The 22,555-nt window shown below is 38.9% G+C and overlaps 2 protein-coding genes across 5 annotated transcripts in view; one reads left to right on the forward strand and one right to left on the reverse strand.

Annotated features, from left to right (window-relative positions):
- The window catches only part of ckap5 (cytoskeleton associated protein 5), a 33,969-nt gene extending 20,082 nt beyond the window's left edge, over positions 1-13,887 (reverse strand). For 2 of the 3 annotated variants that reach the window (XM_085913973.1, XM_085913971.1), the window contains exons 1-20: positions 13,792-13,887; positions 11,477-11,573; positions 10,998-11,191; positions 9,816-10,022; positions 9,382-9,553; positions 9,173-9,293; positions 7,348-7,448; positions 7,093-7,206; positions 6,593-6,697; positions 5,831-5,920; positions 4,957-5,121; positions 4,749-4,877; positions 4,495-4,659; positions 2,985-3,083; positions 1,747-1,857; positions 1,479-1,571; positions 1,170-1,355; positions 748-842; positions 488-671; positions 270-406 (exon numbers count right to left, since the gene is read on the reverse strand). In XM_085913973.1, the coding sequence (XP_085770099.1) occupies positions 270-406; positions 488-671; positions 748-842; positions 1,170-1,355; positions 1,479-1,571; positions 1,747-1,857; positions 2,985-3,083; positions 4,495-4,659; positions 4,749-4,877; positions 4,957-5,121; positions 5,831-5,920; positions 6,593-6,697; positions 7,093-7,206; positions 7,348-7,448; positions 9,173-9,293; positions 9,382-9,553; positions 9,816-10,022; positions 10,998-11,191; positions 11,477-11,533 (2,525 nt within the window). In that variant the 5' untranslated portion in view covers positions 11,534-11,573; positions 13,792-13,887. Of the gene's footprint in view, positions 1-269; positions 407-487; positions 672-747; positions 843-1,169; positions 1,356-1,478; positions 1,572-1,746; positions 1,858-2,984; positions 3,084-4,494; positions 4,660-4,748; positions 4,878-4,956; positions 5,122-5,830; positions 5,921-6,592; positions 6,698-7,092; positions 7,207-7,347; positions 7,449-9,172; positions 9,294-9,381; positions 9,554-9,815; positions 10,023-10,997; positions 11,192-11,476; positions 11,574-13,531; positions 13,735-13,791 lie in introns of those variants that run through there. The other variant, XM_085913972.1, reaches the window with a different exon arrangement.
- A 1,002-nt stretch (positions 13,888-14,889) lies between these two features.
- Positions 14,890-22,308, forward strand: cstpp1 (centriolar satellite-associated tubulin polyglutamylase complex regulator 1). 2 transcript variants are annotated; one of them, XM_085914497.1, is made up of 9 exons: positions 14,890-15,141; positions 17,813-17,915; positions 18,037-18,167; positions 18,463-18,547; positions 19,045-19,130; positions 19,781-19,982; positions 20,721-20,830; positions 21,272-21,335; positions 21,423-22,308. In XM_085914497.1, the coding sequence occupies exons 1-9, from the start codon at positions 15,051-15,053 to the stop codon at positions 21,589-21,591; spliced, it is 1,041 nt and encodes a 346-aa protein (XP_085770623.1). In that variant the 5' UTR covers positions 14,890-15,050; the 3' UTR covers positions 21,592-22,308. The 2 variants fall into 2 exon arrangements, with proteins under 2 accessions (XP_085770623.1, XP_085770624.1); XM_085914498.1 differs by lacking the exon at positions 14,890-15,141 and adding an exon at positions 16,611-17,676.
- The last annotated feature ends 247 nt before the right edge of the window (positions 22,309-22,555 follow it).

Here is a 22,555-nt window from a genome sequence, read left to right on the forward strand (position 1 = left end):
CATTGTGTGCGCGGCATGTTGTAGTGAACCCAATTAACAAATGTTTAAAAAACGTTTGATACTCCCCGGCGCACACAAAGCGCCATCGTGCTCCTTCTCCTGTGCTCTTCGACAATGTGCTCTATACATATCACCATTCGCGATTTATACGCACAAAGAAAAATATATAAATACATTTCACAAAAGAGCGAGGCCACAAAAGGTGAACCACAACATAGCAAGGGAACGCCGTACTTCTAAATGACAAAGTTGAATTTTCAGTAAATCACCTAATCTCTGTTCTGGGCAGTAGGTCCATGATGTCCTGTCCTCCTTCCTCTTCTTGCTCGTCTGCATTGTCACACTCATCTTCATTGCCAGCCTTCTTGCAAAACCTTGTTGGAGCTGGGTGTGATTGACCTTGCATCTATGATGCATTATTACAAAAGAAAAATTAGGTAGCTTGTACAGTTCTTTTGTTATTGTGAGCATTAGAAAAAGCCATTACCTTCTCAAATGCTGCATCTATTTGTGAGAGGAGAGCTGGTTTTTCATTCTCAAAGAACATGCGGAGTGGAGCTCCCATGTAGAGATACATAACACTCAGCAGGGCAATTGCTGCTGTCCTGACAGCAGGGTTAGTGGCACCAAGCGCTGTCTTTACATTGTTGATGAAACCTTTTACATTGATACTGAGAAGAAAAAGTCAAATGTCAGTTTACTTTGCACCTTTGGCTAAACAAAACAAATATAACGACTGTTAATTACCCAGCAAAGCCAAACTCCTTCATGGCATTAGCCAGCCAGTTTAGACTCTCTGCCTGGTTTTTCGGGTTCTTTTGTGCAAATGCCAAAGACACAACCTGAACACAAAAAGAAAAAAAATAACCAATGTTACTACAGTATTATCTTCATAAAATCACTATTTTGGTAGGGGTGGGTGTTTTCATAGATTGTGATTGGGTAGTGTGCACTACTAGTTTGCTATCTGAAGAACGACAGCAAATTTTAGCAAAGAAACTAAAAAATTAAACTTGTTTTAAATAATGTTTGCTTTTTCTGTATATGAGGCAGTGAGGATTGGTGCAAGATTCAATTAGAACTTTTTGAATCTGATTTGCATGGGTGTGGGAGCATAGTGCTCAACCCTATTATTCTGTGTTTGAAAATATTTTTGTAAAGGTAAAAACCTGTTCAGCAGTCCATGGCAGGGAGCAGGCCTCCCCAATTGCGGTCATTCCTTCCTTGGCATTCCCACCACATTTGACATCACCAACCTTATCCACCAAGCCGTCCAAAACTACAGAGGCTGATGTCTTTGAAAATTGCCCCTTCTGGGCAATAAGGGCCACAATGTGTAGCTTCATCTGCATGACCTAAGAAAGAGCAGCACAAAAGATTGCGATAAACGAGAATCACAAAAACTAGTGACTATAAATCCTGAATCACCTGAACAGGCTGCCTAGTTTAATTTGCATTCAACATAATACAAAGGTTACCTGGAAATTTGTCTCCTTCCAGCCTGGTTTCTTGGCCAACATTTTGACTAAGGCCTGGCATGGCATGGCCATCTTATCCATCGTCTCAACAGCCTAGAAAGAAATGCAAATCCATCAATTAGCATTCTTTTGGCAATTGTGTCTTATGAGCTCTTTTTCCAGCTTTAAAAACAAAAAAATACAGACCTTCAGTCATTTGCTTGTGCAAATATGTTATGAATGTGCTTGATTATACTTATAATGGTGGGATTTGAATCAACAAGACTACCCTCTGAAATTCCTCCATGCTGGCAAGTCTCTCCTTCCAGTTAGCTGAATCCAGCTGTTCAAGACAGGATGCAGGAAGTACTTCGGCTGCCCGCTCTTCACACACATCAATCTGAAAGAAAAATGCAAACGTCAACATGTCGCTTAAGTGGGTCAAAGAGCAACATTGTCTGAACAACAAAAATGTGCTCCCTTCAAAAACTGCACATGGCAAATTCTTCAATGCAAACTATAAGGAGCTCAAACTAGTGATTTCTCCTCGCAAACACTGTGTTGGTTTCTATAAATCCAATAAATTAATAGCCTATCATCACAGACGTCTTTCTACAGTTATGGTTTATCCGTGTTTTTAGAGAAACAGCAGATTCATTGTCATCAATTGTTTTGGGAGATGAAAACCATCCTTATTAGTTATCTGGCCTCAGAGTTAGGTGCCTGTAGTTTACGGTGGCGTTCACAGAACATTAACGAAAGATGGCTCAAACATTCACCACCTGTCCGACAGCCTGACTCTTTCCACTGTTTTGCAATCCTTTTCCGCCAGGTGAGAATCAACATAAATTCTTTTTATTGGGAACCAAGAACCAGTCTAGCAAATTGGTATTAGATCTTTGCCTAAATAGAGACATGGGTGAGTCACATCGGCACACCTGGCAACTGCATATTGTGTATGTGGCACATTGTTTTTTCTTCTTCTTATGCCACAAACATCGACCTATTATCAAGGAAGAAGCAGATTTCCCAACATAATTATATTACTTGCTTCATCTACAGAAATATATTTGTTGTGAAAAGTCATGTGATACGACATGGCCTTTTTTCATATGCCGTTCCATCTGAGAATTTTGCAACACCACTGGAGACTCAAATTTCAGATTCATGAGAATCGCTCCATCACATTTAACACTTTGCATGTGATAAGATATAATCTCACCTTTAAGTGTCAGAATTAATCGATTACTAGTTGACAAAAAAGTAAATTAATCGCCTCATATTTTAATAATCAAGTACTGTATTTTCCAGACTATAAATCGCAGTTTTTTTCATAGTTTGGCTGTTATTTTATCAAATTATTCAATTATCAATAGAACAATCTATTCTGAAAATATTTGATAATGACAGCCCTAATTTCCTTACACTTCAAACACAGTGCACGAGACGGTCACTTCTGGTGGACAGCAAAGCTACTTGAGACAGAAGAACACTAAAAAAGTCAAACGGACGAAAAACAGGTCTCACCGACAGTTCAGTTTCTGTGAAGTCTTTACTTTCCATGGTCTTTTTGGGTTTCACGCTGGAAGCAGAGACTGGTTTGCCTTTTTTTGGTGGACCAGCAGACTGTTACAAAGAAAAAGAATCACAATTTATAGCCACTTTTTATACATCAAAGCAGGGGCTATACTTTGGATTGATTTACAGTAGTTCTCATACAATGCATCTTTAACGCTAGCGTTTGCAATAAAAGTTGTCCTTCAATAAAACAATTAATCAAGTTACACAATCTATTTATAACATACCAGGGCACAAGTTACAATGTTGGCAAAACTACATCGTTTTTGAAATACAATTTTTCAATAATATCTCAATGTAGCATGAGTAATTTATTGTGTTAAAAGGGACAGACTCAATTGCGAGTACTTGCCTGAATTTAATCCACCCATAGGGCGCACCGCGCGTGGATGCCATGTGTTAGAGTGGTGCTCACTCACATGGGAGACAATATGCCCTTTGAGTACTTGCAAGTGGAGAAAACGTTCGTCACTGTGCATACAGCTATGTTCGAACAAAGTCTGACTTTGGATTCTTGCAGGACAGTATTTATTGAGAGAAAACAGGGTGGGGGTGAGAGTGGAGGTTTAGTGAACCCCTGGCCTCTGGTCAAATCAGAGTAGGGGGTGTTTTACAACGTTGGGGGAAACAGAACAACTTTGATTGCTTCCTCTGCAGCTGGTCAATCAAGCAAAGGATGCAACCACTTTATTTTACTGCGTTGTGAAAGCAGGACAAGTTTGGTTGATCATTATAGCCTACATTCCAACATAATCATACGATCAAAATAATCTATCAACCCTAACACCATGATTTACGGATCCATCCATCCATCCATCCATTTTCTGAACCGCTTTGTCCCCACGGGGGTCGCGGGCGTGCTGGAGCCTATCCCAGCCGCCATCGGGCAGTAGGCAGGGGACACCCTGAACTGGTTGCCAGCCAATCGCAGGGCACACAGAGACAAACAACCATCCGCACTCGCACTCATACCTAGGGACAATTTAGAGTCTTCAATCGGCCTACCAAGCATGTTTTTGGGATGTGGGAGGAAACCGGAGTGCCTGGAGAAAACCCACGCAGACACGGGGAGAACACGCAAACTCCATACAAGGAGGGCCGGAGGTGGAATCGAACCCGCACCCTCCTGTGAGGCGGACGTGCTACCCAGTGCTCCACCGAGCCGCCCATGATTTATGATTTAAAAAAAAAAAAAAAAAGTCACGGAAGCAAGACAGTGTTTGGTTGTACTTTAGTATTCAACCATGCACTCTGCTGTACTCATATTAGTGTTCATTGATATTCATACACACATCCATCATAGTCCTCATTTTCTGTATTATTATTAAAAGGCACACTTTCGGGTTGTGAGAAAATTAAAGGCTTTTAAATGCACCTTGTGGTGTGAAAAATACGGTCAGTTCAAGTCATACTACATGGTCCAGGAAATGCGAAACTACAAAAACAGTAAAACTGTTACCTTGCTGGGGGCACCACCTGAGGACTTCTTGGGCGGGGCAGAGGATTTAGTTTGGGCTTCAGCAGCAGGAGATGCTTTCGCAGCTACCTTCTTGACAACAGCTCCTCCCCCTCCTGCATCCTTCTTCCCCCCTCGAAGTTCTACTTTGTCAGCGCACTCTTTTATCTGTGGTGGAAAAATACAGGACAACCGCAAGTCACAAATCAATAGGTTCAGGAGCCTTCTTTCCAGTCAGGCTAATCGTTTTATTTCACCTTGTCAAGTTTAAGTTTATCCAAATCAGCAAGGTGAGGGTTGACAGCTTTCTCGCCCACCACTTTCATGGCTGTCCCTAAAGCTTCAAAGGCAGCATCTCGCACCTCTGGAGCAGAGTCATTCACTTGCTGATAGAGAAAAAGACCAGTACAGATGTGGAGTGATTCAGACTTCATTTCCTTCTTTATATAATGCACATGGATGTACCTTTACAAGGGCAGCACAGAGGAGTTTGAGTACACTCTTGGGCAGTGTGGCTTGAGTGCAGTGCCTAAAGGAGCGGGCCAAAAACAGAGAGGCTTGCTGCTTTATAGAAGGGTTTTTATTATCCATCACAGCCAAGACGTCCTCCGACAGATTTTGTAGAGTAGTCTAGGAGAGAGTTACATTGCATTAAGTTTCATGCAAAAAATTAAAATTAAACATCTAACAAGCAATCTATAAATCTGTGCGGCTGTGGCTCAGGCAGTAGAGTGGGTCGTTTAGTAACCGGGGGGTTGGCGGTATGATCCCAGCTCTGTCACAGTCACATGTCGTGTCCTTGGGTAAGACACTTCACGCACCTTGCCTCCAGGACGCCATTGTAAATGAGAAAATGTTCTCAATTGGCTTACCTGGTAAAAACATTGAATTAAAAAAAAAAAAACCTATGACCCATGGGGAAAAGTCCCATATATTCTAATTAAGTGTATGTGACTGCGGATGAGTACAATAGAACCCCGCAATTTGACGCTAATTTGTTTCGGAAGGAGCATCAAAAAACAAAGCCGTTGAGTTCCCAAGTAATTTGTCTAATTTCGTCTAAACCAGAACATAAAACAATAAAAAACAACAAAAAATACAGTCCAGCAAAAGCTTGGAGTACACCCTCTCACGTACATTTAAAAGACAATTTGTGATTAATATTTTGCGTCAAACTGCGAATATGTCAAGTGACACTTCCAGAAAATTTCAATAAGGGTCAATAAGTACCAGAATTAGCAACCAGTGCCTTCGACTGCACTCGCTGCATAAGGTTTTCATGAATGTTTTTTTTTTTTTTTTTTCAACTTCAGTGCTTAGAATGTGTGTGTGTACTTACAGTAAGAAAAATGGCATCAATAGCCTCTTGCAGGGCTTGGACCACCTGAAGCTTTTTCTCTTTAAACTTTTCCAGAATAGTTGGAACAACCTGGTGAGTGGAGAAAATTGCACCTCTTATTTAGGGATCAAGAATCATTTAAAAAAAAAAAGAAAATGCACTCAATTCCAGCTGGGTTATTTTCTATTTTTCATTTCATTTTCACTATGGAAAATGTAACCTAGTCTGTCCAAAAAATATAGTTTTTCATGAATCATTTTTCAGTTTCTCATTTATTTAGATGGTTGTTACACTGAAAATTGTCTGTAGTTTTACATTATAAATCTAATGAAATAAACTTGTCAGCACAGTGACATGAATAAAGAAATGCAAAAAAAAAAAAAACCTGATGATGAAATAAAAGATTGGGGGGGGAAAAAAACCTGCCGTGGTCTTTAAATATCAACCAACAATCTCGGTAAAATAATTTGGTGTGCTGAGGGCAGGTTACCCAAGTAGTCCTTGGGATCATTTGACATTTACATCTTTTACATGATTTAGGCCTCTTAGTTATTTTTTTTTCCTTTGTCATTACAGTGCCTTAGATGAGTTGTAACTTGTTACACTTATTGGCTTCTTTTGTGGCGCCGTTGTGAGTGGCAGCCTTCACTAGAAGCCTTTTGAGTTGCACTCATGTCATTAGTATGTCTCCGCTGTATGAATGCTGCTGGAAAAAAACACATTTCCCCTCCATTCACCCATTGATCCAAAAGAAGAACTTACCTGTCCTGCATATGTTCCAAACTTCTTCCTGAGACCAGTGGCCAGACCAGCCAGACATTTAGCTGCCATTGAAACCAGCATGACATTGGCATCTTTCCCCACCACCTACGACATCCAACCAGTCCTATAACTTCATCATACCGTACATCCTCCAGTGTTAAAACACCAAGAGCCAGTCAGAAACTGGCCATGTAAGTTGTTAATTGTTTTAGGAGTAACCAAACATTAATCTTCCAGTTCTTTGTCACAATCTACAACTGCATGTATGTGTATAAATATGAATCATAAACGAACCGCACATATTTTTACCTATAACAGAAGCTTTTTTTGTTTGTTTGATTTGGTTTTGATGATGAATCTCTGATTTATGTACGTTTATGCCAGGTTTTTACAGAGCACTACAGTTTTAAAAAATCGGAAATCTGCAAATGACTAGAATCCACCAGAATGAGCCATGGCTTTAGTTTTTTGCACAGACCCAGATGCAAACCACCATGTACCTTCTTGAGTGCTCTAACAAGGTCTCCATAGTCCCCACTCTCCAGTTTGGGATTTTTTAACAGAGATTCAACAGCTTCCAGAGCTTCTTTCCTCTCCTGCCACTTTTTGGCTTCCTGCAGAAACAGAAAAGTAGATTCGCAATTAAAATGTAGAGAATGAAAATATGAGATACCAACAACTACATGCGCACACACACACACACACACACACACACACACACACACACACACACAACTTAAACTTATTACACTCACAATTTTATCATAAAAGTCTTTGGGCAGCTTGCCAAGTATATCCACAGCTTCCATTAGCTCATAAGGATCCACTGCTGCAATGGTTTCCTCCTCTTCCTCTCCTGCAAAAGGGGAAACACCATCAGATTAATTTACCAAGTATCAAAATACATTACGTAGAATAAGAACATTGTTTGAAACACAGATTTTCTTACTTACAAACAAAAAATTGCACAACAGCACATACTGAATATTTTTGTAGCTGGTTTCTTGAGAAGTTTAATTTAATTACAAAATTGAAACATCGCCAATGCATTTATTAAACTATAAAGACATTTGTTTGAAATATGTTTGGTAAGATATCCCGTAACTTTTTGTATGTTTTAGATGATAATACAAACCTGCAAAGTAAATTGATTGCAAGAATGGTTATCAGTAACGTTTGTTTCATTGAACCAGGGTATACACAAAAATTCTCAAGTGGAATTCAATACTTTTTAATACCTTTTTAATACAGTCACAATATTTTTAATACCAACACTAGTTTTAGCTGCAGCTATGACAACTTTTAAAATTTCAGTATTAGGGTCACTAATAAAGTTACAGATTCGTCATTTTCCTCCCACAACTTTGAGTAGTTAAGTGCAATGAAAGGACAAAATATTTTTTCATTGTTATGTGTAGAAAGAGCACATCCCACTTTTGCAGCGCTACACTCTTTCACAATCGTTCTATCTTATTGAGGATTCAACCTTAGCCTACAACTATGGCATTACATTATGTATAACATCAGATGTTTTTTAATTAAATACATTGGCCAATATTATCGTTATTACAGATGATCAACAGTAGACTAAATCGTTAAAATGATCAACAATCCTTGAAAATATTTATTATTTACAGTGTTGGGGACCAACGACATTAGAGGTAACGGTGTTAATAGATTTCTAGTAATGGATATTCTACTCAATTACTGAATTAATTGTTGTAATGTCGTTACCGTTACTAACAGCGAAATGTGGCACGTTACTTATGCTGCTTGGGACAGGTAGACAGACGCACAACGCAAAACGCCTCTCCGCAGACTAACTTTTGACTCGCTACGCCTTGCGTCAGCCAATCAATTTTGGGAATGTGTCACGTGACATTCTGCGGAACCAAAACAAAACAATGATCAACGGCAACGTCCGTGCTCATCCCTAGCTGTAGAAAACTTCTTTGTATCGATACCGGGACAAATCAAAACAGGAGCAGCCTTGGTGGACTTTGAATGAGAAACTGGCTTGTTTTTATTTATTTATTTGTTTGTTTTTCAGCTGTTGGATTGTACGAAGATGCAACATTGTTTACATTTCCATATACTGAATTGTCGGCCACTCCGTGCTGTAACTTTTTTTTTTCTCTCATCACAGGAGTTTAACCGTTATAAAAAATAATGGAAAAGTGTGCGGTGTGCACGTCCGACCAATGTAAACAATTGTCTGGAAGTTGTGTGACAATTTATTATTTATTTTATGCTTATTTTACGTTGGCATCCACAGCATTGCAATAACATCGCACACTACAACATACGTCCTACTCGAACATATGAATTATATAATAAATGAAATTACTTGATTTCTAGGGAATGGCCAGCACTTAATATAAATGGGAAAAGGTCTTAAAGGTGGATAGCGGTTAGAAAATCTAATACTTCATCAGATGGCATTTCCTACTTTTTAACGGCCTTTTTTTTTTTTTTTTTTTTTTTATTTCACTTACTACCTTTTAATACCGTTTACAACCCCCACGGATACCCTGCAAACTACACTGTTAAATACAAATGAAATTCAGCAAGCATTAATACCAGACTCTTCTTGTGCTTGTTGTTGAAACTTTGCCTTCAAGTCTTGCTGGGAGCGCAGAAACCTGCTTTGCTTGGGTGGGCTTGATGGCAGCTTCACCCACTCCTCTTCAAGTTCCTTCAGCTAGTGAAGAGCGACAGACATTGTGTCATTTAAGGCACACTCAAGTACTCAGCAAGTATGTATGTTTCCAGAAATGAGCATATCCCACCAGCACAGAATTGATAGTCTGCAGTGAAGGTCTCAAAGCATCTCGGATCCATTTGTAGATTTCAACAGCAAGCAACTTTGCCTCGTCTCTCACCGCCTTCTCTCTGGACTCAAACTGCTTGGATAAAACCTTCACTACTGGCTTCAAAGTCACGATTTTGGATCCAAATTCACTGAAAGGATGACAACCACGTGAAAACGATGCGTGTCGCATGCAAGTTGTGAGATTTGTATTTTTATGTTTTCTAATGGACGATAGGCTGTGGTAGGCACGCATCACACATTCAAGTTCATTCAATTGACATTTTTCACATATCTCCAGCAAATTCTTCTGACAAAGGCCATCATTAAAGTTCATTAAATGTGTTTTTATCACAGTGATTTTCTTTATTGGTGGGGTGGAGGGAGGAAGGGTGGCGGGTTTGTAGCACTGACCTGAGAGCTTTCCGTAGAGTCTCAATACAGGCCACAACTATCTTGGGGTTCTTGTTTTCCAGCCCTTTCAGAAGCGCATCCTGTACCCCCTCAGCTTTTTCAATTTCAATGTACATCAGACAGATCTCTGTGCCGAGCTCCTTAGCCCGGGCCTTTGGCTGGTTGAACACTTTGGTCACCACGCCTGACACCACGTCACCTGTTGTCCTGCAAAAAATGAAAATCAGCCCATGCCAGCACTTGTAAAATGTCATAATGAATACAGCTAAGCCTCGATTTTTCGTGGACTTTGAGGTCCAGAATTTGGGAATCGTGTTAAACCCCCGAAAGCGAGTTATTTGGAAAATCTTGGAAGGGGGGAGGGATTCAGAGCCATCAAGAAATTGCAGTACGGAAATACGTACTAACATACACATGTTTGCATTCAGGAAATAACATCATTGTAAAAAAATGATAAATTAATACGATATAATTCACCATGTAGTTTTTGTTGTCGTTACCCTATCTCTGCTTATTGCCGGTGGTTTTGTTCCATTGTGCTAATGTACAACATTGATGTGATTGCTGCTTTAAGAGAGATCAACAACGAAACGGGAGTGAGGAACACGGAACGAGAAAAAAGACGACACGCTCTTGCGTAGTCAAAAGTAGAAACTGCCTCTTGTCTTTTCGCACTGCAATTTCTACAAGATTGTCCATTTAAAATATGATGGAAAAAAATTGGGCTCCATGTTAGACAAAAAGTCGTGTAGTGTGTAATGCTTACATACAAAAACAAATCTTATTTCATCCCAAAATCCAAATTGAGCATTAAAATCTGTGGTGTGAACTTAACTCGATACTAACATTTATATTGTGCCGAAACTTGTGCAGTACAATGTGAATTTAAAAGTTTCTCCATGTATTTATCAGTAGTATGGTGAAAATTCAGCAGAATGTGAATATTTACTTTGCAAATCGCAGTACAGAAGTTAAATTAATAAATTAACCGTGTACACAAAAAAAAAACTTCCAAGCACTACTAAAATTTAAATTAGGGGCGACTGGCTCTTATTAAAAAATATTAATCTGGAGCCATGACATTCAATGTCAATAAATCTGAATGAATTATTTCTTTAAAATAACAGCATTTTGCTTGTCACTTTACCAAAGGATTTCTTAATGCAACTTTTCATCACTTACTTCACAGCGATGTGAGCATTCTCAACGTAGGCCAAGGCTGCTTCGAGGCCTTTAAGCTGAGCCACTGCATTCGACTCAGTGACAAACTTCCGAATCAGTCCAAGGTACTTCCCCCACTCTGGACTCTTGTCATCATCGATCCTATTGAACAACTGTAGAGCTTCTTCATAACCACTTAGACGAGCTTTCCACACCTGGAAATCACAAGGTTCAGAACAAATTGTAAACGCACAAAATGGCACAAGTCCAATCTTATATCTTTAGGTGGCCAATTTTCCCTTAAATTATTTATATTCCTGTCAGTATAAATTATTTCTGTGTAGTCTCACAATAATACCTGTGTAATTTTAGGGGATAATGTTATTTTTACTCTATGACCTGTGATTTCACTTTGACCTGTCGTGCATTATTTTCTGGTTAGCCTTTGGTTGAGAGGACAATATAGAATAAAATATCACTGGAGCACAAGTAGCAGATACCTTATGTTCGCATTTCTGGTCGATGGGAAGCTTCATCCACTCACTATCGTCCCCCATTTTGCCACTTGTAGCGGCAGGCTTCCCCAACGGTACTCAACTGCAAATCAACAATTTTAAGAGCATTTAAATTGAGCAGAAAATGAGGAATAATAAAAGCCCAATAAAACTGACATTAGGGAGGAGTTTCAGCCCTCAAAACAGTCCTGACTTGTACATTTGAGAGCATGGATGACATTTGTGTTCAAATTTCAGTTAATCTCTATTTCTAATAGAACATCCACAAGGCGACGACCCAACACCTGGTATTGGTATTCACCATTCTCTTAGGGGGAGAGACATGCCTATGACGTATTTAAATAGGGTAGTTCAGTGTCACGGATTTCACTAGCTGCAAGGGAGTCTCGAAATCTAACTTCTGTAATGAAGGGGGATTTTCCATATTACCAGATTTTACAAATGCAACTATTTGTTCAATATTATAGCTTAGCGTAGCTTGGTTCCTTCCGTGCATTTCTGTACCTCAGGCAGTCAAGAGCCTCTAATCTTTTGCACAATCTTGATGTTATCTATTTGGCATTACTTATGTACTTGCCCACACTTCTTGCACTCAAATGCATTAGTAGATAGACTAAACGGTATTTAGGCCTCTCACCGGCAGGCCTGCAGTTAGTTTTTTGTTACAACCTTATTGACTTTGTTGCTGTTCCTTTGATGACTTGTATCTTGTCACACTTATTGCTTCTCTTTGTTGGCGCCATGCTTTTTCATGGACCCTATTAAGTTTGCGCTCATGTCATCTGTATGCGTTTCATATAGCCACTATGAATGCCGCTGGAAAACTGAATTCCCCCTGGGATCAATAGTTATCCATCCATCCAACCATCCATCCACCCATCCAAAAGTGCACTGTGAAAAAAACTTTACAGATTTCACCTGTACCCAAAATCTTTTGCAAAAAAAATTCAAATTACTTAAAAATAAATAATAATAATAATACGATATTTCCCAGACCTAGTGACAGCTCTAATCTTGTGGCACTCCGTGAGATGAATAAAAATTGGTGTATTTTGCTGCTTAGTTTATATTCCACAAATATTAATCAGAATGTTGCTTGCTGTAAAGAAAACTGGCCACCCTGGGTTTAGTTTCTCCAATTGCTCGAGGACGAATAGAACCTGTCTCGTAGTATCGGCCCAAAATCCTACTCACACAGCCATTGGATACCTGGATAATATACAAATATAACACATTTGACGTGACTTACAAATTAATTATCAATGATTACCCGATACCCAAAAACAAAGCTATATCGACTTGATACCGATATGGTATTTATACTTGCTTATCCTTATGACCGAATTATATTTTAATTCGTCTAACTGTTGAGTAAAATCAGGCAGACCCATTCTCAGAAATAGGAAGATAAACGATTTAGTGGCAGTCGAGCCAGATTTTTGGTTATATATATATATATATATATATATAAATAAATAAATAAATAAATAAATAAAAGCCAACTTTGCACGATAGAACCCGATTAAGTTGACGCTCAAGTGCAATCACGTATACTTTCTGACTCTTAAGCAACAACAAACTTGACCACATTTTCACCGGAATGAAACAGTACATTCATGACACATACCTCTGAAGGGGCTAATATAACAAATAGTAATGTTAAGAAAGATATTACACAAATAGTTTAGGCAATATCCCGGGACACTATTTCCTGAGCTTGATTGCAAGCATCACCACAATACATTTTTCAGTCTCACACACACACATGCAAATCCACAACACATGAATTTACTCAGACATGGAAGATCCGTTTAATCGGATGAACTCTGCGTAAACACAAATATATACCGAATGTTATACCAGACTTATTAGTTCCCTCGCATATTGTTGAACAAATGTTTTTGGGGATGGATTTTTTTTTTTTTTAAACGGGTCATCGTCATACACGCAACAGTAACAGTGACAAGCTAGCGCATTATATCGTTCATTTAGCTTGGAGACATTTTCACTGAAAAAGCAAAGGCCGATACGCATACATACACGTGTGTAGATGGACTAAACATGCGATGATCAACATGCTAACTGGGTGTCTGCCATAGAAAACGCTTATTGTTCATCGGACACGGTAGCCGCCTTTAGCTGCTCTGCGAGCTAACCATCGGCGCCAACACAAACAGGCCGATCAACGCAATGCCCATCGGCCTCCAAACTGGAATACAGTAGCCTTTCACGCTATCTATGAGCCATTTACAAATTTTAATACTGACGACACAGCAATTCTTTATAAGATGATTGAATACCTTTTGGGAGGGGGGATCTTGGAGACAGTATGATGTGGATGTGCGGTGGTGAGACGCAGGTGAAAATGCAAAAACCTCAATCAAGCTTCATAGAATAGTCATCGTACGTCCAGGATTCAAAAAATAATATCCGGTAAGAAAATAAAAGCTTGACCGTTCTGTTGACATTGTACCGTCTATTGATGGACCGAGTTCAGTTATATGTAGTGAATATTTTATTGTGAGAAATGTATACTCTGTATTTCAATACAATGTATCTTTTTCGAAGAAATGTTCAAAGCTACAAGACCTGTTGTATGCACTACTTCCGGTGTGGCGTTGTTATTTAAGTCCAACTTGTTTCAATATTTGAAACCGTTCCAGGGGCGGAAAAAAGAATGAGGGAGTCAATGTTTTTCTAGAAAAATATTTTAGAATTTTTTTTTCCTCACAGTGAATACAAGGTATCGCAGATCAGTCTTACTCAAATCTCGCTTAAACCGACAATTATTTATGCTTGCGAAATGGATTCCTCCTGTGTCACAAGGGTTGAAAACTGATTGGTCAATTTTGAACCTAAACTCCACCCTAAAGTGTAACTTTGAATTGAGGACCGATTTAATTGGTCCAGGCTGGGCCTTTTTGATCCTTGGAAAAAGTTGGAACTTTGTCTCCCCTCTCCCCACACACACCCGAGCGCACCCATAAAATGAGTGTTTTAAAACAGTGACCAATCCTTTGACAATGAACCCTTTTACACTGGCGACTCTTCCATCATCAATGGCATACATATATCCATAAATCTTTCACCCTGGTGTCATGAAGGTCATGAGTGGTTGATAGTTTGATACAATCTCCAAAAATATAACGGTGTCACACATTACAGAAGTGTTTGGTGGACAGGTTTATTCGACATAAAACCAAATTTTGTGTCTAAAATATTCAGGGCATGTTAAAAACAAGCTTTATTTGTGCTCGGCATCTGAGGTTGCGCGCACTTCAGCCGTGATTCAAAGTAGTGACGGGAAGTACGTCGTTACGCCGAAAATTATACATTGCGTCGGTTCGCCGTGGTGCCTACCCACAAACATACCGCTGGGTCCTAATGCCCTTGTAAAGAAAAAAATAAATGGTCCATCCATATACTCCTTGTCCCCACGGGGGTCGTGGGCGTGCTGGAGCCAATCCCAGGGAGTAGGCGGGGGACACCCTGAACTGGTTGCCAGCCAATCGTAGAACACACCTATGGGCAATTTGGAGTGCTTAATCGCCCTACCAAGATGTCGGAGGAAACCGGAGTACCGGGAGAACATGGAAACTCCTCCACGCAGGGAGGAATGGAGGTGGAATCGGACCTGCAACCTCCGAACTGTGAGGCAGACGTGCTAACCAGTGTTCAACCATGCCGCCCATAAAAACGAGTACAGTATTTAAAAAAATACACTTGGAAAAGTATTATAATAGAGCAAAATTAATCCGTCTCAGCAATAAAAGTCGTTAATGAATTTCTTGCTTACGCGTGCATCATTTACATCAGGGGTGGCCAATACGTCGATCGCGGGATATTAATTGTTTTTTTTTTTCTCACCACCAAGGTCCCTATTCTTATACTACTCTTGGCCACCCTTCTGCAAGGGGGTTATATGATATGGAGTGCTCTAGGCATTAAATTGAAATAGAATATACCAAAGCAAAATACCCTTACTTTCTTATGCATCACCTCCGCACAACTCCAAAACTCTACACTTTACATTCAATATTTAGCTGATAACATGACAGACATAAAAATCTTTGATCAGATATCATACTGATGCTGATGCAGACATCCCCTCTTTGCCCCTGATTGTGTAAGATAGCTGCAGTCCTCATTCTGATTTGAATATTTCCCAAAAATATTTTTGGGTTAAAACAAGCCGGCCTACTTTGATGCTGAATGACCCAGTGTCTACCTTTGACTGACATTGTTTGATCTGAGGTATCACTCAAAGATTTTATTCAAGTCAAAGCATGAAAGTAATAATTCCAAAACTACTTAAATTGTAAAAGAGGAAATAATGCAGCGGATTGGTTAAGGCTGTAATCGCAATAAGGCTCTGTTGTGCACTACCTCACCTCCCCAAAAATATTTGTCCAAAATCCATGATGACTATAACCTTATATACCTTGAAATTCCCTGTTTCAGCTGAATATACATTCATCGTACTGGAATGGCAAGGTCAATGTCAAAGGACAAAGATAAATATCAGACAAAACGTCATCAGTTGATGACAGAAACATTGTAATACCTGCGAAGAAAAATCATAGGCAACGGTCAGTGTATTGCCAACTTCCACAGGGTAGGAGTGAAGACATTCCACTGCTCAAAGAATACGCAACCGGGGTGCCACATTAAGATGGGACAAAAGAAGTGACGCGCACTCTACAGACTACCAAAACATTGTAAATGGATAGCAGCCATAAAATGGCCCAAGAAGGTCAAAGTGGGATTCTTCTCACAGTGCCATTTACCGCCTGTGTCGCAATCACTTACATATATCAGGCGAGTCAATTATAGAATCAGTTTTATTATGTTGATGTAACTTGATTATATGTACATTTATTTGCATTTATATGTCCATTTATTTGCTTATTTATTATTGCTCCTTTGTCTAATGTTCATCTTTTGATCAGAAACACAAATGTCTTTAGCGTATGCAAATCATTCTTGCGGCTGCAAGTTAACCTCAATTTGGCACGCTGCACAGACACAAGCTCAATCAACATTGTGTGACAATTTGTTCCTTGATTTGTGTTATGTGGATAGATGAGATGGATGTATTGGATTCCGTACAAATCAGTAGAGTTGACAAATGGTATGTTTAGCCTGTACCTAACTAACCTAACTTTTCTAACTATCAAACTCACTCTATCCCAGCGCAGTTTATCAGGATTCTTTTTTTCTTTTTTTTTATGTGTTTTTGAAAAATTATGGAAGTGTAGAGGGGAAAGTAAGTATGTTTGCTTGTAAATGTAGGGAGCCTAAAAGTAGTTGTAGTAGTAAAAGTAGCTGTGGCTCAGTGGGTCGCAGTAATCGGAGGGTCGGCTGGTCACCCTTGGTCGCAGTTCGATGATCGACCATCGGATTTGCGGCCGCATGTTTGGGACGGAGCTGTCAATTGATCACCACCTGGTAGTGGGTTGGCTCCGATGGTGTGGGAAAATGCCGGCCGGTCCGACCTGGGAAATTTACTACAGCAGCGTACAAGAGTGCAAGAATACAAGTGCCAAATTTAAAAAAGGATCAATAACAGACAAGGTCAAAGACAAGTGCCACTAGTAGCGATAGAGACGAAACACAAATAAATTCTGAATTTCTAACCCTAACAGAAAAAAAACGTATTTACGGTATATCATTAACCATAATAATTATCGCAATGTTATATTATTTAAAAAAAAAAAAAAAAAAAAACTAGACAAGCAGGGGCCAGAATAATCTTGGTAGGACTCCATGTTGGTAAAGCCAGGTTTGGAATTTTCCTACAATATAAATCCTCAACATATTATTTAAGCTTTTTATCTGAGAACAGCATTTGCTTATTTTCAAGCGTAGTGGCGATGAAAAAAGGACATTCGCCTTTCCAATGTGAAGGGTAGGAACCTTATGTTCGGTTTTGTTTTTTCTCGCTATTCAAATAGTGACTCACAATATCCGGTTTGTACATACACAATCGAATCTGGACCGATGGATAAACATATTAGCAAATCCTAAAACTCATCACATATAAGTGTACTGTCAAGAGCGACTCATCGTGTAATGGTTTTCTTGCTGCATGTATTTTCGGAAGATGTAATGTTCATCTTTTTCTGTCAATATGACGTCAGGATTGAATCGTTTTAACCCAACTGTCTCGGTCGACGAATATCTTGGTAGGTTCTATCCTCGAGACTTGTTCACGTCTGCTTTTCCTTAGCTTTGAATTTGAGGTCATCCATGGTGGCATTTTGAACATGCAAAAAATAAATAAAAGAGTGTTATTTAATTGTTGTTTATTTTGCTTCTCAGCTGACAGTCATGTGTTGTTTTACCTGAGTGATGCTCTGACCCAGCTGCTGGAGCACAAAGAGGAATACACCCATTTTGGCGTCATCAGCTACTTCGCTGAATAGTATGTCAACATTTATTAGGCTGATAATTTACAGGAACTGTATTCTAATCCACATCACTTGTCTAGTATATGTGTGTGTGTCTAATATTTTTTTAACACAATTTATTGTGTGTGTCTGTAGTTTTAGCAGCGTAAAGAATAGTAAACACATCCTCTTCCGAGAATTTAACTACATCAGGGCCACCCCTCATAATAGAGCCTCATTTATCAGAGTCTTCTGGAGATGCTACCGGCAAATTGGCAAGAGTGGAGGTGAGGGAAACACTTTGAAAGTAAAACAGAAGAAAACATTTGACCAAATGACCTTATAAATTAAATTGAGTGAGGACAAATGGTTACAGTGTTCTTGAACAAGTAGATCTGTACAAAATACTAATTGACTCATTAATAAATACAAGTGGATCACTTGTTTGTGTTTAGATATAAGTGCTGCAATTAAAATCATTTAAAAATATATTCCCAGAGTATGTTATAACATTTATCCAAACTGAGCAGCGCTCTTGCACGTTTCATGTCAAATGATCTGTTATGTATTTGTTCCTTTCAGACCTTCTGTCCATTTTGGAGTACTGCTCCCTGCTCCAGTTGTTATGTCCAGACTTCCCAGTGGAGGTAGTCAAGAGTACAGCCAGGTCTGTTAGTTGCAACATCACAGATTACAATTTCAGTATCAATTCCTGAATATTTTGTTAGCAATTATCTATCATTTCAAATTTGTACACTGGGAGGGTGAGCCTCATCTGCAATGTTCTTTCTAGACAGTGACTGTTGTTGTGAGGGCTACCTCGAGCTTTGTTCAGCACTTGCTTGACTGCTTATTTAATATCAGATATAGTTGAGCAAAAATTTAAAATGAAAAGAAAAAAAAACTGATAAATTCTGTTGTGTTTTTTTTAACCAAGTTCAAGTAATTCATTAACCTCCAAATGGGCTAGTGGAACTAACTTAGAATATGTATTTAAACTCAGTTTGGAAAAATGTCCTCAGACAGCTAAAACACAAAACCTAATAAATGTGATGAATGCTGATTTGTGAATATAGCATGTGTACACACTACAGAATATTCATACAAGTGTTTGTGGGCATTATATTCACCCCCGATTCAAATGCTCTTCTTGCTTCCCTTTAGCATTGTTTTGATGGATGATGGTTCAGACTCCTTGATGTCTTTCTCGGACTTCCTGTATGCCTTCCAGCTGCAATTCTACTACCAAGGTACCTTTTCATGTTTTAAAGACTGCAGGGCCTTTGGGTAATCATGCAATCATTTATTGATTTTATGTGATCAAAAACAGATATTCTGATGTGCTTAAAATGTAAGTCAAATTTTGTTTTATTGTTAACATTGACATTTACTTTTGATTTGTTTATTTCGGAGAGTACAACATACTTTTTACAACTTCAGTTCACATTTTGTTTTACGTGACTTGTCGAAAAGGGAAGCGGGTTGAAGCAATTCTCCTTAGCTAGTCCCATCCCGATTTCAACCAAGGATTTCACTGCCTAACAAACAATCTACCTACCTACAGTACCATCATAACTGAGAGAGAAAAAAAAAAGGAAGAAACAAAGGACATAAGATAACCTGTGATTTGAACACAGCAATACTAGTTAACTGGAAGTTTGATAACAATTGATAGCAGTTTGATTTGAATACAGCAATGACAAGTTAATTAAGTTATAACGTATTTTAACAGTTTGATTTTGAGACCATATCACAGCCCTACTTCTTGATAGATTTAGATTCAGTTAATGCTGTTTTACACTTCATACATTGAAAAATTTATTCAAACTCGACATTCTTGATTTCCTTTTCTGAGTTTTGCTACTGTTCTTCTAACCCTTACTCCCAATTGTGCTTGTAGAATTCCTGGATAGTGTGTTGCTGGTCTACCAGGATCTGTTAGCTGGGAAAAGTCCAAACACAGTCATTGTTCCAACATCAACTTCTGACGAACCACTTCCTTGCTTGACTATAGAAGAAAATAACAAGAAACAGGACTTAGAGGTCGAGGCTTCCATTCTGGCTGGGTGTATAGACGCACTCTGTGACCGCATCAAAAACAGGTAAAACAATTTTAGTCTCGCCAGGAACTGATACTTTTAAGAGACATTAGGTTAGTTGAAGTGTGTGTGTGTGTGTGTGTGTGTGTGTGTGTGTGTGTGTGTGTGTGTGTGTGTGTGTGTGTGTGTGTGTGTGTGTGTGTTTGTGTATGTGTGTGTGTGTGTGTGTGTGTGTGTAATCTTGCTTGTACAACTGTAGGCCTGCAACTAACAATTATTTTAATAATCAATTTGTCTGACGATTCTTTTTTTTTTTTTTTCAATTAATCGATGAATCACCCAATTTTTTTTGAGGGGCAATAGGCTTTCATCTGCACCGTCAATTATTTTAAATTGACAGTGCAGATGAAGCATAAACAGTACGATTTTGATTCAGTTACTCATTTGGTCTGTAACATGTCAGAAAAAAAGACAAAAATGCTGACCATTGTTTGCCAAAGTAAAAGCTGGGCTATTTCCAAATATCCTGTTTTGATGAACCCAAACCATTGATTGCTTATCAAAATGGTTCTCAGTTAATTTGACAATTGATTGGTTTCCCATTAAAGGATCACTTGTTACACCTCTATGCCATCCATTCCTTTCTTCTGTTTGTGCTTTTAGCAAAATCATACTGTTACCAGGAGATGCTCTGAAAGTCTCTTTTTTAGCTCCCACTCCCCTCGAGCGTCCACCTCATCCTTCTGCAATTCAGCACTCCGCTGGACTTGCTTAATCAAAATCTGTGTGTGTTGTGTGTAGCCACCCTCCCAGGTCCTGCTTACAAGAAGCACTGGAAGAGACTGCCAAGGTGTCATACTACAGTTTACTGAGGAGCCTGGCTAAGCATGAAACCATAAACCAAATGATTGGTAAATATTCTCCTTGTCATTTATGTTATGGCCACAATAGTTGTTCCAACTCTCTCATTGGTTAAGCAGTATAGGTGCTGCTTAACAGCCTGTTGCTTTTATTCATTCGTACCACCGATTTAGGATTATTGTATTTTGTTTCATCCCCATTGCCTGTTATTCTTTTTGATCATACCCTCTAAATCTGTGCAGATTACAACCACAATAAATGAATAAATCTGACTCAATCATCAAAAAGCAATGTTCTGTTCTTAACATGTCTTTAGGTTTTTGGTTATGTTGTTGTGACTACCAACAATATAACTAGAAACCTAAAGACATCATTTCTAGTAACACGTTTTTACAAATGGAAATACTTTAAAGCAGACAGAATTCGATTTACTGTAGATGGATATGTGGAACTTGAAATTGAAATCTTCAGTCTTTGCTTGTCGGTTACAGGAGCCTTACCGTGTAAAACCGAGGTACTGAATGATTCAGAGATGGACCAGGAACTGGACAAACTGTGAGATATACATCTATTGTCTTCCTTTCACCTTCTGTTTTCGTTCCTGTTTCCTTAAATTGGCCCGATTTGCCTTCATTCCCGCAGCATCGCCCAGATCTCAGTCAGCCCCAGCAGCAACAGTAGTGGTACTGCGGTGGGGATGCTGAAGGAGGTGCAGAGAAAGGCCTCACCTAGAAGGAACATCCACCACAGGAGGAAGATGGAGGTGGAGAGTGACGGCTCCACAGAGGAGACGGACTCTTCTGAAAACTGAGCCTTCACCTTCCACCATGCTTCTGTTATAATACACATTTTTTCTTGCCTGTGTCAACTCACACTATTTACTGTCATTCACATCTGAGTAGTTTAGTAGCATGAAAATACTTAAACCTCTAATGTAAGGAAATACGTATAACAAAAAGACCTCACTGTACAAATGTAGCGTATGATTAAGCTTATTTTAGAACTTGGTGACTAAAAGGTTATAACCTAGCTGTCCTTTAACTGTACACTCAACTATGCTCTATATTTTTTTGGGAATGGTGGTATTAGACTGAAAGATACTCTAAAGCTATTAAAGATGTAGTTGTGAGATTGTTTCTGACGATTTCTGATACCTACAAAAATGATTACAGCATTAACTTACAATAGCTGTCATGGCAAAAGGTGACAAAAGTGTTGACACTGTACCTACGCAAGTAGGGCTACAGGCTACTTAAGACTGGTAAAAATCTAAATTCTTATTGATTTAATTTCTGTTGTTGTGACTTTTGGCTTGTCCCATCAAGGGTTGCCACTCGCATGATTTATTTGGCACGTTTTGCATGTCCTTTCTGAAGCAACCCACCCGTTTTGCCATTATCCAGCACATACAATTGACAGCATGATTCAAATATAGTACTCAAATTAAAAACAAAAAAAGGAAAGAATCAAGCGTAGTAGAGTAAAAAATAATTTTTACTCTCAATTGTAGACTGACCCTTAAATTGGCACATTGAAAAAAATACTTAGTGCTTACTGTGAATATTGAGAAGGGGGGGGGGGGGAATCCCATAGCTTTGCAAATGTGAAGTAAATAAAAATTGCTAAACTAGCTGATGCTAACTGCAAAAAAGACTTTTTTGAACATTTGTATGTAATTTACTAAATAGATGCAGAATTTTCAAATGGCAGAAGCTTGTGGTTTTTAGGCTGGCAACTGCCATTTCTGTAGTTGTTATCGGACAGTTTGTTTGACA

The sequence above is a fragment of the Syngnathus leptorhynchus genome, chromosome 6, assembly GCF_054491065.1.
Source record: "Syngnathus leptorhynchus isolate UIUO chromosome 6, UIUO_Slep, whole genome shotgun sequence".
NCBI classification, from domain to species: Eukaryota; Metazoa; Chordata; class Actinopteri; order Syngnathiformes; family Syngnathidae; genus Syngnathus; species Syngnathus leptorhynchus.

Bases quoted from the DNA above. Each gene is read 5' to 3' on its own strand.
- cstpp1 (XM_085914497.1), top strand. From the start codon at position 15,051: ATGTCGGAGGAAACCGGAGTACCGGGAGAACATGGAAACTCCTCCACG. The intron at 18,548-19,044 runs GTCTGTTAGTTG...GCTTCCCTTTAG, and splicing joins GTAGTCAAGAGTACAGCCAG to CATTGTTTTGATGGATGATG. The intron at 19,131-19,780 runs GTACCTTTTCAT...TTGTGCTTGTAG, and splicing joins GCTGCAATTCTACTACCAAG to AATTCCTGGATAGTGTGTTG.